The sequence below is a fragment of the Battus philenor genome, unplaced genomic scaffold (assembly GCF_028537555.1).
Source record: "Battus philenor isolate CCGP_79_NKW_IND1 unplaced genomic scaffold, ilBatPhil1.0.hap1 SCAF_28, whole genome shotgun sequence".
NCBI lineage: Eukaryota > Metazoa > Arthropoda > Insecta > Lepidoptera > Papilionidae > Battus > Battus philenor.
The window spans coordinates 1750173-1769220 of record NW_027181691.1 but is presented as its reverse complement, the minus strand read 5'-3'; the positions used below and the strand labels follow the sequence as shown (position 1 = coordinate 1769220).

General features: G+C 33.2%; 1 protein-coding gene across 1 annotated transcript in view; it reads right to left on the bottom strand.

The window, feature by feature from the left end:
* Positions 1-5483: 5483 nt before the first annotated feature.
* Positions 5484-19048, bottom strand: part of Octalpha2R (alpha2-adrenergic-like octopamine receptor) — a 363875-nt gene continuing 350310 nt past the window's right edge. Inside the window, exons 3-6 of the mRNA XM_068769441.1 lie at positions 10751-10900; positions 9285-9394; positions 7609-7747; positions 5484-6083 (exon numbers count right to left, since the gene is read on the bottom strand). Of these exons, the coding sequence (XP_068625542.1) occupies positions 5484-6083; positions 7609-7747; positions 9285-9394; positions 10751-10900 (999 nt within the window). The remainder of the gene's footprint in view (positions 6084-7608; positions 7748-9284; positions 9395-10750; positions 10901-19048) is intronic.

Below are 19048 nucleotides of genomic sequence, written 5' to 3'. Positions count from 1 at the left end.
TTAATGGAATCAGGCGTTACCTCGCGGAAGTCCATCCTAAGTAAGAAAAGGACCAATATTTAGCCACTTCCGCACATGCAGTGGTAGTTGTGCAATAAAGTGCACCGCCCACCAGCCCACAAACACAGAGTCACGACACAAATCTGTGTTTGGCACTAATCGGTGTAACATAACTCCTAAAGATGCCCCGTGGAGGGGTGAAACACGTGTTGAGTAATTTGGCGGTGGCGGTTGTGTGATTCGCATTGTTTGCCGCATACGCATTTATCAGCGGGCTGGCGGGCGGTGCACTTTATTGCACGACTACAACTGCATGTGCGGAAGTGGCTAAATATTGGTCCTTTTCTTACCTAGACTATATCGACGAACTTTGCCTTTTGTATTTATAAACTCATAGAGCTTGAAGTGACTGCTGCAAGCGTTGAACCTGAATCTTTTAACAGTAACTAATGAAGACACTCTCGGAAGTCTCAGCACTCATACAGTATTTATTTAGACTAGTTTCAGAAGGTCGCTTAAGCAGACGCCACATGGAAGGCGAGTTCGAAGATGATAATAATATATAAAGCTTTAATAATGTTGAAAATAAATTAATTGCTTTCAAAAAAGGTGATGAATGGAGGCAGCTAAACTGCTTAATATTCAACTTTATCGGAATTTCAATCCAATGTTGGGTAAAAGCCTCTCCCACGGATTTACAGTAAGATCTGATGGAAGCTACCTACATCTTCCATCTTCCAATTACCTCAACATATTAATGTTCTACACTGCGATTGCTAATCTGTGGTCTCCATTCCAGAACCTAATGGCTCTTGTGGTTAACTGCTTTTCGTGCTATGTGTCTGCCCATTGCTATTTATCTATCTAATCAGCTATATCTGTAAGCTATTGGGATATTTAGTAATAAAGGAGACAAAAAAATAACATTAAGAAGTTGAAATAGCGTACGTTTGTAAAAGAAAAAATAATATGTCCACAAAAGACTTCGAAGTTAACATTAATAAAGAAATATCCAATCCACTTAATCGCGCCGTAGTTAAATATAGCATAAAACGCTATCCAACGATAAATAGCTATAGTTTTCCGCTATTTTACTCTCTCAATGTTATAAATAACCATTTGTTACGCTCTATAAAGTCTCTGACCACAACGCCATCTTTACAACAATCGATACATCAATGATTTCAATAATTATACAGATAATAAATAGAAATATAAAAAATATTTGTTATCGAACTAAACAACCCTATCTTCGCCGGACAGATTTAATATAGCGCTATTTAAACTGTATTATAAGTGAAAGGGATAAACGATTTTAGCATTAATTGTAAAGAAATTTTAGGTTATGTTTACATGTGGATTTTTTAAAAAAGATGCACATGTAACTTATTTTTATTTAATCATAAGGGTTCTTTTAATCTGTTTGTTACTAAACTGTCAACAGTCTAGTGGATATTATTAATACACCGGACAGATTAAAAATAGCACTGTTTTGTAAATGAAAGGGAGAGATGATTGTAGTAAGCGCCTATAGATAAGGTATGTAAAGAAGTGTTTATATGCTGGTATTTTTAAAGATATGCGTGGATAACAATATTCCTTTTTTAAATTTTTTATCCAATTCTTCTGAATTTAAGAAAAATATCGTCCCAATCTCTTTGTTGCCTGATTTTCCGATGACATGCAATCGTTTCCCGATGGCCATGGGCGGTTATTTCTATAATTTTGAATTTTTTTCTGTGCACGACTGGAACCCGTATGGTCAATAGAAAAGTGAGGTTTGTACGAAACAGAGTTTTCTGTCTGGCAACACCATGTAATTTTGAACACAATTAAAAATATATCTTACTACGTATTTGTGCCAGATATTTAAATAAATTATTGTAATAGGTTAAGTAATTTCTTATGTAAGATTTACTGATTAAAAATTTACAAAACACGTCAAGTTTCATTATAATGTCATATTGTACTTGTCAACAATCAACATGAGAGGGTACGAACAATAAAAACGATTCATGTAGACACATCCTTATCTTGTTACCAATAGGATGTCATGTCCATTTTTTGATATCAAATCTGTCCAGTGAATAAATATAACATGAAGAAAAAGCCTAAAACAATTGTTTACAAGCAATCGAAATATTGTTATGAGATAAATATATATAATATATACTATGTACATACACGGTTCTTAAATATTGTCACTGGCAGATAAACAATATAATTTAAAAAGGTCATTTTTAAATATTTTTTAAGGTTATAGCGCTAAAGTGTGGAAGCTTATAGAGGTTTAGGAGTAATTTCTTTATACCGTTGTTTGCATTTGTCAAATACGATTTATAACTTGTTCCACAGTTTAAGACATTTATTTGATTGACCCCTGGACCTCTCGTGTCCTTTGCCATGTGTAAGCAGGGACATTATTTACAATAAATTTTCAAAATTTTTTGGTTAATTACACGCTCCTCTCATATCATTCTTAAGATCTTTCATTCGTTCCTCTGTTGTCCTTCTCATTCTCTTCCGTTACTCTTCATACCTTGTTATCTATCATACATCGCCTTCCTTCATTCGCTTTCCCTATAAAATACTGTAAACAAATATATCGTAAAATAGTTTAAACGAAAGAAATATTCACTCTATATATAAGGACTTTGCCATTTGTCGGTAGAGGAATGTGAGTGGAGAAATAAATAAATAAGTAAAATGAAATCTTAAAACACTTGTGACAGTATTTAAATAACGGTTATGTATGATACTTTGTACACTTAAGCGTATAAGTTATATAGGAGAGTATCTTACCTCCAATACTATATATTTTAAATAGGAATTGAATATTTGAATAGAAGTAATAGAATTATTGATTATTTTAAAGCTATAAAACTTTAATTAATAATATTAAAATCTACCAGGAGAAGCTAAAATATTATACCTACGTTCTTTTCAAATCCATCAGTGATTTTGCAGTTTAATGTACTATTTATACAAATATATCTATAATTATTAAATATATTTCGATAAGTCTACGGGTAATATATATTATACAATTCCGTCATGGTATCCCTTAGTGAATTTTAAAATGTAATGGCATATAAATAAACTATACAAGAAGAGAATTGATTGAATAATAAATACTTTTTGTCTAAAATAAATCAATTGCTCAGTTAAATATATGAGGTAAATATACATATATGCAAGTATGTCTAAATAAAAAACATATAAAACTGCGAAGAAAAAAAACAAAATATCCTATAAAAGGTCAAATGGTGTAGTGTTTTAGACGTTAACATTTATAGCCTAAAACAAAGATATGAAAAACAAAGGAAACGAAATTTATCACAGAAATTAAAGAAGACGGGCGCTAATAAAGGAGCATTGTTAAACTGTATATGTACATATAACAATAAAGTAAATAAATTCCACTAATCATTACTTATTATTAATGGCATTATTTTTAGCTTTCAAAACATAAATAACAGGTGGCTCAAAAGTAATGTCATAGTGTGAATGTGCCCTAATTTTTACAAATGGCGCCAAATGTCACTGTGCTTTGACATTTATTATATAGATATATAAAGAATTAGTTGTCAATAAGCGATGAAGCGATATACATTTCAAGAACGTGGAATTATTGCACGAAAAATCGAAAGCAGCTTTTGGAGGTTTTTAAAATCCAGCATTTACCGCAACAAACTACACACTTTACAAGCCTTGGAAGGTAACAATGATATCGCATATTTGGATCCAGATGTTTTGCGAGGAACAAATTCAATATGCCGGAAAACGAGCGCAATTTTACATCAAGTCTGAAGGTGGCCACCTGAGATATATATTATTTTTTAGTAAATAATATAAATTTTATATTTTCAAATAAGCTTATTTTTATAACAGTGTTCTATTTTTAATTTTATAACAAAATGGCTGCCGGTTTAAATTATGACATTACTTTTGCACCATCTGTCATGATATAACAGCTTAAGTGATATTTTATTTTATAAAAATATATTATAAGTAGAAATTAAACACAACCGAAATAAAAAAGGGACAGAAATTGAAAGAGATAATGTACGTAACTAATGTATACATAACAGAAAATCATTTATCAATTCACTATAATTTTTTAATATGTAAATATGTATAATCTTTTATCTTATTTCAGTATGATTGTTGACAGAAATGAGCAGAAAAAAGAAAAGATGATCAAAGATGTACGTAAAACTTAACTTGTATATATAACAATAAACTAACTTTACTTTAAAGTTTCCGTTTATAATATAACATCCTAAGTAAACGATTGGTTTTAAAAATTGGGTCTACAATAGACTGGTCACAGAAATAATCAGAGAGAGATATTAATTATATGTATATGTACATATAACAACGAACTAAAACTAATTAAAAGAGTTTTTATATAAAAATATATAACAGATAGCATGATATAGTGTGTTATGTCTAAGAATAAACGACTGAAATATACATAAATGAAACACCATAGGCACAAATCTGACAGAAATGAATTGAGGAAAGTAGAGATGATAAGAGAGCTATGTAAAACTATCTATGTATATATAACATTGTAATAAAATTATATTAAAAGTTTTAAAATATTAATATATAACATCTTACGTAATATAGTATTTTATGTGTGAGAATAAATTATTGAAATACACTCAAATGAAAACACAGCTGACACGAAACTGAACACAACACTGGGATCAGAAATAAGATGATTTTTTTTTATTAAATGTAAATTATTTATTTATTCAAATCAATCTCATCACCTTCAAAGTAATCTTCATCCGATGAAATGTACTTTTTTTTTGTTAACATTTTTTTTAGGATAGCCTTCAATACATTAAGGTTTTTATCTTCTCAATCGTGTTAAAACAGCATTTCTGCATTGATTTTTTCAGTTTATTGAATAGCCAGAAGTTACACGGAGATAAATCAAATGAATACGGTAGTTGCGGAACTATATAAGTCGAATTTTTGGGCAAAAATTCGCGAAGAATCAATGCAGTATGACATCGACCAATCGAGACTTGACGCGTTTGGGACACCAAACAAAATGGTTTCGGCTGAGGCATGTGATATTAAAACTTTTGACTAACTGACGCCTGTCAAATATTATCGACAATCCTATCAACCTAGGAAAAATATCCTTCTTATTTTTGATCACAGAGTATATGTAGAAGAAAGAAGAGATAATCAGGGTGCCATGTAAAACTATATATGTACATATAACAATTAAAACTAATTAAAAGTTTTCAATATATAAATATATAACAACTTACAAGATACAGTATATTAAATGTAAGAATAAATGAATGTAATACACTCAAATGAAACACAACCAACTGGAAACTTTTTAAGGAAATTAATGTAAATGATTAACGAGAGTTGTAAAGACCTTGTGCTGCTCTTTGCTGGGCTAGCATGATGCGGTTCGCGACGCACCTGTAACAGCACAGGTAAGCCAAACATCACTTGAACAGTATCCTTCTAAACGCCCGTCGGAAATCCTTGTTGAATATTGTATAAATAACAGGATTCAAAACAGAGTTCATATATCCCAACCAGAATGCGATGGCGAAAGCGCTTGAAGGTATCACGCACCATCTGCAAGCAGCTTTCAAGATGTAGAGGAAGAAGAAAGGCAGCCAGCACGCAATGAAACTACCCATTATCAATCCAAGTATTAAAGTGGCTCTCTTCTCTTTCTTTCTTGCTAATCTTCTTTTCTCTCTCTCTGGATCTCTAGGTTTATGTTGCTTCGGTAACGCAGGCTCAAGTTCTGATTTCGTAGGTTGTGACTTCTGTCTTCTCGTCGACTCAGATTTCTTTCCGAAGATAGGCTGACATATTCTGAGTTTTAATGGTTTCACCACTGCGCATCGAGTTGCAACGCCGGAATCGGATGATGAAGGTTCCAGTTCTGATACCATGTCGGTGTCGATAGCAACACTTGGTGCTCTGCATCTTTGGGATTGTTGCAATTGGAGCTCCCCGTTTACTGATAAAGTGGAACCTCTGTAGGGACATGCAGCCAGTGGGTTTCTGGTAACCTGAGCGCAGGTGACCACCTGGAAAAGGAGGCAAATGTAAATGTTTGACCGAAATGTGTGGAATTTATTTTGTAGCATCTTTGGCGCATTATTAACACGATTGATATAATAGTCTTATTTTAATAGAACAACAGTGCAGTTCCTGGAAGACTCTTCTCAGCAGTTCAGCCATAGCTGGTAGGAACATTATAAGTACGTTTGTACTTAAATAAAGACACATTACTATAGTGCTACCGGAAACGCTGTACTGCTATACCTTACGTATGAATAGAGACGGTGGTGGAGGAGGAGTATCGATCGCTGTTTCGTTGTTTTCTGCTTTTATTCCGTTCCCACCGCGTCGCGTTTTCTAAGGCACGGTACAGAGGTATTGGTAGCATTGTAGCCGATCATTATTTTAAATTTATTTTGCGTAAAAATGTTTTTTTTTTGTTAAAATATATTATATAATGAGTATGGTGTAGCCTGTATATTGTGTATTTGTTTTTTTTTTTAATTTTTGTGACTTTATGTAGAGATCTCTACAGAGAAACAACTAACAATTACCCAATCAAATAAAACGTTAGTTAAAATTTACATATTACCTTAATAATAATTAATCAACTTGTGTCGTTCATCTGAAAATGTTCTATATTACTGAACAATACGACATTAACAATTTATTTCTAGTTTATAATTGTTCATCATTATCAATATTTCAGCTGCAATACGTCCACTAGTGGACATAGTCCTCCACCATTAATTCCGAATATGTTCATTTGAAAGCGGCCTGCATATCGTCTTCTACGAACATGACAAGGTGTCTGACCTATTGGATGGACGTCATACGATTCGCTTGCCATCTTAAAAGTCTGCTCTAAGTGAACAGTGAACTACCCACTGCTACTTCAAGTGGCTACTTCAACTTTATCTTATTACTTTTGTTAATATAATATACTGATCTTTTCATCTTGGTCATAGGCCTTTCCTTGGATCTGTGGCGTGCATATCGCGCGCTACTCAAACACGCGTAGCCTAGCAACGACCTCTTACCCACGTGACCGTCGATCGCGGCGGCGGCGGCAATGAAACGGACAAATAACAGATGGCGCCACAGTAGACGCAACAAAAGTTTGCATCGCGCTGTTGAGAGTCTCCGCGCTCATTATAAGTGCTAGCGGAGGTGCGGTCAACATTAACAAGAAGCTACCGAAGAACAAGAAGCTACCGAAGGGCAAGAGGCTACCGAAGGGCAAGAGGCTACCAAAGGGCAAGAGGCTACCGAAGGGCAAGAGGCTACCGAAGAACAAGAAGCTACCGAAGAACAAGAAGCTACTGAAGAACAAGAAGCTACAGAAGAACAAGAAGCTACAGTACTACGACCACTCCTACAGATCTTTAAGCAACTGTGACTCTCGTTGAGTATCGAAGTGAGACCTGGATTAAGTGCCAGTCATCTTGTAAAACTTGCCTCTCATAAATAACTAAGTTAATTAGATATTATTTCTGAATAGACCTTGTATATAGCCTTACATATAGATTATCTTATTCTTTCCTAACTGACCTTGAGCGTGTCTTTCCTGTCGTCAGGAGGCTGTGGTCCAGGGTCCCCCGCTTCGCTAGTCGAGATGTCCGACGCAAAGTCGCACGTGACCGTCGGGATCGGCACTTGTTGAGTTTCTATCGTTGATATTTGGCCCTCCCTTGAATTAATAATAACATTAATTATCTTGTCTTTATAAAGAAATTTGGTTAGATAACAACAACAGAGTACGAATAAAATACGATTGGTCTTATTGAAAAGATCAAGGTCACTAAAAGAACAACGGAGAGGGCTATGCTAGGAGATTGTCAGAAGAACAAAAGTCGACGACATACCACGAAGAAATGCTCGTCTGAAATGATAGTAATCATAATATAAGACAAAGGATCCATCTATAGACCTCTCTTTTAGATTTTGAATAGAACCTTAGAAAGAATGACCTTAAAAAGGTTGTCAATTCACTTTGTGAAGACCAAAGTTTCGTTTGTCAGTCTTTAGTCTCCACTCCAGAACCTTAAGGTTTCACTGGTTATCTGTCTGACATAGTTATAATTATAGCATTAATAATCGGAGTGAACCGTCTTATTGAAATACCTTGAAGAGCGAATACACGCGAAATTCCACCCTGCATCGCGCACGAGAGAGATCGCTGAAATGTCTAGATGGCAATCCGTCCTAATAACATGCAGCCTCTAGTAAATGGAAGCTTTACTTCCATTTACTAGGGCCGAAATATCTAAGTCCCAACTTATCGCATCTATACGTACTCTCTCTCTTTTATTCAGAATCATTGAACCTATTGTAAGCCTTGTAAGGCTATTACAACTTCATCTAACTTAACACTCTCAAAATGTAACATTCAGAAAGACAAACTGAAATTAGAATAAAATAAATAACTGTAATAATTAAGGTATGAGGAGAAAAAAGAATTGTCGAAAATAAGGGAAAATTGAATGAAAAGGAAAGATAGAAGAAATATAGAAAGGAAGGAAAAGTACGAAAGTTCATAAGATGTTTGGAAGAAGAGCGCGAAAATAAAATTATTAAATGAAAAACTATTAAAACAAACTTGACTTAAAATGAAAATAGGATAAAATAAAGAAGTGTAATAATTAAGGTATGTGGAGAACAAAAAATGGTAGAGTTTAAGGGAAAATTGAATGAAAAGGAAAGGTAGAAGAAATGAAGAAAGAAAGGAATAGTACGGAAGATTATAAGATGAATGGAAGAAGAGCGCGAAAATAAAATTATTTAATGAAAAAAATATTTAAACGTTCCTGTCTTACAAAAGATAGTGGTAGGAGTGTTCCCCAATGGTGGGGACCATGAAAAAATATAGTAAAATAATTCAGCGCTCTCTTTCACTCTTTATTAAGAATCGTTGAACCTATTGTTGGCCTTGCACAGCTGCAACTTCATCTACTTAGTTATGGTATCTTACTATATCTTATTTTCACATATTATTGTTTGTTTTTGTATAAATTTTAGTTTGTATTTCAAGTGTTAATAAATATGTTTTTTTACTGTATCTGAGTGTTTCTTTTGAAATCTTATCCCACGTGTTACGCTACTGTCCAATAAATATTAAAGTTGAAGCGCCTCTGTGGAATAATGCAGGAGGCGCAATATTTTTTGTCATATTTATAAACAATAAGAAGCGCCAAGACTTGTATACAAAAAGATTAAGATTTACTTACCTGTTATTATTGGAGTTATTAGTATCTCCTGAAGGCATGTGAAGAGATGACGAGGTCGGCATAGGACGGGTGCCTTTAGCTGGATTTGAGAAACTTGTCTGCTGTTCGTTCTGCAAAGTCAAACATTATAAACTTTCTGTGTTCATCCATCATCACTTCAGCTGTATAACATCACCTGCTGAACATAGGTCTCCCGTATATATAAACAATAGGATAAGTTATAGCGGTCTGAATCCATCTCCTAAAAAATTCCTTAATAAAGTTTACAGTCAATTGTATTTTTTTTTAATTTCTAAGGATGGTCAGCATAATGTAAGATCGCTTAGTTAAATATAAGATACATAATAATTATTATCACTAAGTGAAAGCAATATTCAAAGATGACCACAATGTTCAAAAATAATATATTTTGTAAAGGAATAATTATTAAACAAAAAAAATTAAAAAATATAATATTTATACTTTGATAAGGAAAGAAGTTAATTAAAAAAAAAATTAAATAATCGAAAAATCAACAAAAAGAGTAGAGATAACTTTATTTAACATATTAAGGATTTCCAACAACAATTAAGAGTTACACATGCAAATAGACAAAGCTATAATTTATATATTAGTGATATTGATATATAATCGTGCTCTCTTGTATCTTTTAAAAGTCGATTTCGTTCGAAATTATTGAGTACACACAATACAATTTAAACCTCATTAGAATGTGACTGCTTGCTGTGACTCGTAATTATTGCGGTGTGATCTGCAGAATGCGCTGGATCTTTGATCCCTGTTTAGTAATGTTTTGTCATTGTTTGATCCTAAATCATTATGTTCTTAGTGAGATAGTTATAAGGTAACAGTTGTAACTAATTTTATATCTCTAAGTTTCTAAGTTTGTACTTTCTTACTGCCTTTTTATCTCAAATAAAGTAAATAAATAAATATAAATAAAATACAGAAATAATTACGATTTCAATGACGGCGGGCGGTGCACTTCATTGCACGACTACTGCTGCATAGCGAAAGTAGCTATATATTAGTCCCTTTCTTAGGTAGGTGATGAGGTTATAAAGCACACTAACTTCCCGTACGTCACCAAGAACGCACAAACGATTCAATCCTCGCTAGGTAAGCTGGCTCTCACATTATCCGGATATGGTACCGAAGTTGTAAGCATACTAACTCTTCGATCCCTAACATGGGGTCTAGCTTAAACTTCATCCAACTGCGGTGGGTATTATATAGCAAGCAAGGCAAGTTCTCGAGCTGCAGCAAGCTACTGCTGTCACTTTGAATCGCTCGATCACCCAGAGAATCTGACACCAATGTGCAGTACCCAACGCTCATACAGCAGGCGGGCTACTGTTCCAGACCAGGTTTTAGTTGGCAACCGTCTGAAGCCGCGTTTTTGTCCTTCCGGCAACTTTTACACCTATACTTACAAAGTATACAGGATGTATAAAGTTCGTGCTTACTGCTCTAGGTCTAGGGTTTTTCCTGATGCCTCTCCTAGCTCGAGCCTTCGCTGCGAAGTATATCCTGATGTAAACGAACACCATGATGCAGGACGGTATGTAGAAACTGCCGAGCGCGGAGTATATGACATAGCCAATGTCATCCGACACCTGAAACAAATGGAAATAATTAAGGCTTCCGTTATTTTTCAGTTGTGTTTCTCAAAAGGAGATACTGGTATCAAATTAAGTGCTCCTATGACATTTAAGTTTGTTAATATAGCCTCATTGATAGAGCCTCACGTTCTACTTTTATCTTATGAGTATAGGGATTTATTTATAATTCTTTTATAACATATTTCAATTTTTCAATTTAAAGCTACGAGTGTTTTAAGTGCGCTATCATGTAAGAAGAACCCGTAACTAAGACGACTTACTTTATTAGATTAGTACAATTAATAACTAATATATTATATAACTTAAAATTATTTAGACTGTCGTCGCTTCAGCTTGTAGAACCTTACAAGGGATAAGCCTTCTTCAAAGATGCCTATGGCTGAATATACCATAATCACAACGCCATATATACCATAATTACAAACCGGTTGGCGATCGCAGTGTGGTATTATGGTACGTAAAGAATGCTGGTGCCAATCCTCTGTAAACTTGTTCCTGGGCAGTGATATTTCCATATAATCAATGCATGGTGAGAATTATACACGAGGTTGAGTAAGAGATAAATACTTGTATGAAAGATAAAAAAATCAAAAAATAAAATTAGTTTATTCACCATTGGATCTTTTAACAGAACTCTTATTGAACAAGTTATTATTGTAATAAAATTGCTACATAAAAAGCCACCATATGTGGGGATTCCCGCGGACGTTGTCACCACGCTCCACCGTTTGCTCGTCTCGCCCACTCGTCTCGCTCACTCGTACGGCGTGCACTATACGCGCTCTTGCTTGCTCTTGCTCGGCAGGGAGCCGAGGCGCAGCACGTATGCCCGCGGCCGCTGGAGTTCTCGGAGAGTCGGATTTGAGCCATGGTTCGATGCGCAACCGCGCGTAGGCGAATTATTCATTTTTCCGCGCACAAATTATGTTAATTATTCAATAAACGTTTTTCCACATCACATTATATATATTTTTAATCAATTTTATTTTTGACTCTACATTACTACATTTACTTACATTTTTAATACAGTTGGCTTTCAGGGGCGTAAATAATTTTATGGAATCTAGAGATAGGTATAACAAGTTTATTTTAAAGTAAGAAAAGGACCAATATTTAGCCACTTCCGCACATGCAGTGGTAGTCGTGCAACAAAGTGCACCGCCCGCCAGCCCGCTGATAAATGCGCATGCGGCAAACAATGCGAATTACACAGCCGCCACCGTCAAATCACTCAACACGTGTTTCACCTCTCCACGGGGCATCTTCAGGAGTTATGTTACACCGATTAGTGCCAAATACAGAGATAACAAGTTTATTTTTATTTACACAGCTATAATCTTATATATAGCTAGTTTTATTATATTGATTACGATTTTTTTATATTTTTATGAGATTCCACTCATGTCTTTTGTTAAGCGACTGCTTTACCTAGTAAGAGAAGTTTAAGTAATTATAGCGCAACCGCAACCGCTATACCGCGCCATGGGTACGCGCGAGGCGAGACGGGGGAGTATCGGCTGCTCTGTTTATTTAATTCGCTCTCAACGCTTGATCATGCTGTTTTTCCTCGGCCCCCATTCTACCGCGCTTTCCTCAGGGGCCGTATAGTTTCGTTAGCTTAATTTATTTACTTTATTTATTACTCTTTCAAAAAAAGTTTCACAATAATATACAAAAACGTAAAAAGGGCAGTCTTATCATACAAGGCAATCTCTTACAGACAACCATAGTATGGAAAAGGTAGAAGTACTAATAATGGGTAATTAACGTGTACCATACATACATATATATGTATATAGCATATATATTCACATTTCATATCTTTTAAATACTCTATGTAAAAATAATACTTAAAAATTATAAATAAAATAATTAAAAAGTATAAAATATGATTACGTATCGGACCGCCATTTTGAAATGAATCTATTTCAAGATGGAGTCTCATTCGACACGTCTATTTGTTTTACGGCTCCGAAAAAAATAATTGAAGCAGATAAAGAGTCAGTTCGTGTAGAAGTTGAACAGCGAATTGTGTCTTTGATAATAGAGAAGCGGCGAAAGGTTTTTTTATTTCACTTAATTTTCAATTGTACGCAGTTGAAGCCTGCTGGAACCTAATCTCTACGCAGCCCGAGGCTATGTTATTTCAAAGAACCTTATAACCTTATTCTATGTACGAGTGGCGTCTTTGCGTGTAGAGTTCGGAAAAAAGAAATAACAAATTAAAATGAATATGATTTATTTTAAATTAAATACGTTTTTATAATCTAGTAAAGTTTCAACAATCGTAGACTTCTTTTATAAAAATGAAATTAATCATTTTATTTGTTTAACTTATTAAGAGTCGATTTTGGGACTCTTTTTAATTGTGAGAGATTGAAAGAGGGAAGAAAGTAAAGAAAGTAAAGAAGCAAGGAGGCAAAGTGGCAAATAGCCAAAGAGCCAAAGAAGCAAAGAAGCAAGGAAGCAAAGTGGCAAATAGCCAAAGATCCAAAGAGGCAAAGTGGCAAAGAGGCAAAGTGGCAAATAGCCAAAGAGCCAAAGAGGCAAAGTGGCAAATAGCCAAAGAGACAAAGAGGCAAAGTGGCAAAGAGGCAAAGTGGCAAATAGGCAAAGAGCCAAAGAGGCAAAGTGCCAAAGAGGCAAAGAGGCAAATATCCAAAGGGGCAAAGTATGAAAAAGACCTAAAGGCAAAGAAGTAAAAAGACAAAGAGGCAAAGAGGAGTTCCTTAAGGATTGGAGTGGAGAAATAAAATCAGATCTTATAGCTGCATAATATTTTATTCACAAACCCTTGCAACTAAACGCGGCATGTTTATGTAAACAAAAAGTTAGTATAGCTTGAAGCAATCAATTGTTTTAATATGCTACGTTTTAAAGAGACTGGTAAAAGTAATTAAAAAAAGTGGAATATGTAAGCTTATGTTAGATCGGAACTCCTTTTATAATCCTAATACTATAACTTGAAGTACGTAGGTATAGAGGAACTAAACTAAACTTGATTCTAGTTTGTATGGAATATGGATCTTTTTCATTCTTTTCATGAAGTCCATAAGTTATTATAAGAATGACCAAAATAGAAAAAAAAGTTTATTTTTTGGTAATGTACATAAAGTTTTGGATGTTTCATTTAAAATATCAAATCTTGATTTGTACTAACTGTAGAAATCTATTGAAAATGTTATAAAGGCTTTAATGTCAATTTAAAAAAAAACTACCAGCTCGAATATGTTTACAATAGAGTACCTTTAGTTTAATTTATCTCTTCTTAAAATATTTTCACGTAGATTATAAAAGCTGTTGAGATTTGTCGATAGCGGATTGTCACGTTTAATATTTTAAATGATTTTAAACCAGACTACGGAGTCAGTTTTAATTTCTAACTTGCTCGTCTGACTTGACATTGGGCAGTGCACATCGTTCCTGCAACCGAAGGCTGTTGGGGCTGAAAGGTTCTCGGTTGGCGACTTTATGAGAGACCTATGTCTTGTAGTGATTGACTATGGGTTAGATTATGAAAGCCTTTCGTACATCTGTGCACCAGCGGTGGACTAGAACGTGAAGCATGTAATCACTTATTATCCGGTGCATGTGGGAGAAAAATACACCTAAGGAGTATCGCCTCCCTTATAGTGACGAACTTCATCCAACAGTCTAAATATGACCCAAAAATAAAAGAAGTGGTCGAATAAGACCGTTAAGAAAAATTAAACTAAGGTGCTAGTCAAAAATAAAATACATAAATAAATTAATAAACTTGTCGTAAATTATGATGGTATAAAATAAACTGTGATCTCATAGAAATAAATCCATAAAATATAGTATTTTAGGATAGGCATTTGAAAAATGTCCTGAATAATTGTTAACAACTGACAAATGAGCTTTATATACACCTTTTAAGATATTAAATTCGTAGCGTCGGTCTCTTGTTTTAAACAATAATAGTTAATATTTCCCTATTTTCTTCCAAAGTTTTTCTTACGCGTTACACTGCTTACTAAGTTATTGTTACTCTATTATATCTCTCCTTAACCTAATATATATATATATATATATTTTTTTTCTGTATGTACTAGTGTTGGGTTCGAATTTTGGTTCCAAGAGAAAATCTAGCGAAAAACTAGATGGTTACACATATAAATTGCAATTATACAATCGTTTTTAATATTACAGATCATTAACATTAATATTTTTGTAACAATATGAATGAATTCTATAAATTAACAATTAAATCCAATCTATTCAGATATCAGTTTACTATGACATTAAATTTTAAGTACTTTCCAATATGTGAGCAAATATATGTAAAGCGTGTCAACGAATACCAATTATCACTTGAATTGTATACACAACATAATACGTTTTAGAACATCCTTAATAAGCACTTTGATATTATGGAATTATTATTTTGTTATACAACATGAAAGGCATATAGGTATATACAGAAGAATAGAGAAGAATGTAACCGTCAATATATATACAGGATGATCGGTTATGGATGTAAAACTTTTAGAGGATTTTTATATATATACCATATAGCTCATTTGTCTATTTGGCACTTTGCCTCAATGCTTTTTCGAATAACTTTAGTGTGCCAAGGGTAGCACACACCTTGAGAATGACGTAGTTCGTCTTCAGGCAAACTGTATGTTATATATATATATATATATATATATATATATATATATATATATATATATATATATATATATATTTGCTTATCCTATTCATGTCTGATAGCTTTATAATCTTAAAAAAATATTGATTGTGACGAATGTTGTAAAAGAGTTTTTTTTAATCTTTTTAAACAGCAATAGTCATAAAATATTTTACAAAAGCCCTTAGGTCAATGTATATCGAAATATACTATAATGTTGGGGAAATATTTTTTATTAAATTTATAAGTGAAAAATTTGCAGTAAATACTCTTTGGTTGTATTGCTTTTGTCTATTCCTATTTGATATAAATAGTCACGATGGCATTTTAAAAATAGAAAATAGATAAAAATAGTTAAAAAGGTTTCTAACCATTTTTATATCGTCTTTCTATCCGGCAAAATGAGCGGGTCTAGGTAAGAAATTTAATATATGTTTGAGTTACTATCCACTATGGTTTACAATCAAAAATATATTTATTTTCCAATACAAAGTAAATGAGGCACGAATAAAAGGAACCGAAGTTCGGACGAATTTAGACTCGCACTGTTTAATTTTCACGGTATTTACGTGTCAATTTCCTTTGCACGCTCATGTGGATTTTAACCGTTGAAAATTCGTATGTGGATTTTCTTCTAGGTAACAATGATAATTTTGGATAAAAAATTCATTTTTTATTCACAAAAGAAAATCTTTGGATTGTTTACTATGCTTTCGATATTTCCAGGTATTTACGGTATTTATTTATTTTACGGTACTGCCTATTTCTGCGACCACGTGATTAATTTTGACTACCATATGAGATATATAATTTTGTTTTATTATGACTAATAGACAGTTTTGAAAGTTTGCGTAGTCTACACCGTAGCCAATTCGTAGCTATAGTCTACGAACTGGCTACGGCGTAGACTATGATCACAAATGTGAAGCAATAATTGTATCATTAAAAGATAAAAGATAAGATGAGATAGAATTCAATAATTTAACAGTAGATCTTTTAAAAGAACTCTTATTAGTTGTCAACTTTTTATAGATTTTATTTTTGACTCTACTCTGTTTCGCAAGGTACCACAACATATGTTTTGATAAAGTTTAAAACAGATATATACATGTACACTTTATCAGATATAGTCTGAATCAAATCAAAATAATCAGGCGACATCACTGCAAAGGATTCTCATTTAATAATTCGCTTATTGAATAATAAGCTTATTATGTTAATTTATTTTTAATATGACTTTTTAATTTTGTTAAAGTTTCATGTTTTCAATGTTTTGCAGAATTTTATTAAAATATCTGATTCAGTTTATTACAAATGAGTTTGAGACTACTCGAAATTTAGGTGAAATCAGTTTTTCATAGTGCCTTGTAAATAAACTATGCACGCTTACTATATTATTGTAAATGTACAAAACTTTATCAAATGTTAAGGCACTATATTACAGGCAATGGCGACCACTTCGAATAAGCTTTATGTATCTTTAATATTTTTATATTAATGTATTTAACTAACACACTGTAACATTAATAAATATGATATACGATTAAAAATGTTGTCTTTCTTTGTAACAATATTTATGGCAATAATATCGTATTTATTTATTTTTATTTATGTTATGTGTACGTATGTATGTGTATGTTGTTCCGTTGCATAAAGGGTGTGTCGGAGAAAGTTGGTGAGAAAGTTAATCCGTGAAAAGGCCGTCAATAAGCTCAGGGCAGCATAAAGACGTCAAGTCATCAAGATTTTACTGTGTACAAGGCACCATCTCATCCACTTTAGTGCCGTTTGTAATGGAGTCTCGCTGTGTAGCCGGTGATTTATTCTAAAAAAAAAAACATAATTTGTCCCTTCATTTTAACAGCCATGAACAATTCGCGAATGAAATACAGAGATTTATTTAATTTAATTTCATGTTCATTTTTTTTAAAACGACTAAATGAAGTCATACATCATCGTCAAGGCATAAGCCCACTCCAAAGGTATCTATGGGGTGATATACCATAATCACCACGGTTGGCAGGCGGGTTGTCGATCGTAGTGTGGTGTTATGGTACGAAGAGGACGCTGCTGACCATCCTCTGGAAACTTGTTAAAAAGTAATGGTAATTTTATATTATTAATATACAAAGTACCTTTCCCACGTATATATATATATATATATATATATATATATATATATATATATATACGCATCCTTGTATGTATGTATGATTATGTGTATATGTTAGTATTGATATATGTTTATAGTAATGTCTGCCTTTTCTTTCATGTCTCTCATCTTCATCCAAAGGTTGTCTGGTAGAGATCGCCTCAAGCGATAAGACCATCTCTTGTTATATATGAATTGTTTGTTTTTTTCCTCTATTTATTGTGTATTTGTGTTAATAGTAATAATAATAAAGTGTGAATAATTTATAGCTGTATCCCGGGAATAGAACTGGCGACTTAAGATCGAGAAGTCATATATATAAACAAAGGTAATTGTAACAACCTTGTGTGATCCCACCCTATGTCTAGAGCAAAGGATAAAAGAATCGATACATTTTTAAAACGTAAATTATTTACTTCTGAAACAAAATTTTTGATTTAGTAAAACCAAAAATAAATCAACAGCAAGTAAGCTATTCATTTACCACTTTTATTTTTATTCGTTTAAATAATCACCCTGTATAACTACAACGAATATAGTATGTAGCGTAATGTTACGTCTTAAACAACATATACAAAGTAAATGATCAGTAACGGTTGCCCTTAGAAAGAAATTCCCCCGAAAACGCCCGGCGCAAACGGCTTCCTATTTCGTTTGTATTACATTGCGGCGCATCCTTTGTTTCGGTTAAATTAGGTATATCCATTTGCAGGCCGCTTAAGCAATGAACGTCGATCTTACGATGTTTACAAGACGTTTTTAATTGTATTGATGAAAAAAAAAATTATATTTAATTTTTGATATATTATTTTATTTTAATTACCTTTCAAATGATTATTATTTTATTTTTTCGTTAATTCAAACTTGATTCTGACAATTAAAAATAGTATTATTTATTGAAGATCGTAAAAACGGTTAATAAAAAAAAGTAAATATTGAAATTATATGATTCTGCATTTCTGTATAAGTTTACACGTTACTTATACGAATCTTTTGCAAACCATTGAAAGGTTCTTTGAATTTATGATGCCTTCAATTTTACTTCGTTCTTTCATTTCAGCCTATTTATGCCCAGTACAGCGATATACTATTGTTAATAGAAGGCATAGGCTCCCGTCAAACATATCTATGGGGAGATATACCATCATCGCCACGCATGGTGATCGCAGTGTGGTGTTATGGTACGCAGAGAACACCACTGCCTCTCAGACAGAGGAAGCTGCTGCACATCCTCTCGAAATTTGTTTGTGAGCAGTTTCAATCCTGTGTAATTATATAATTTAACAGCTATTTCTTTCCGGTCGTAAATATTTAATGGAATCAGGCGTTACCT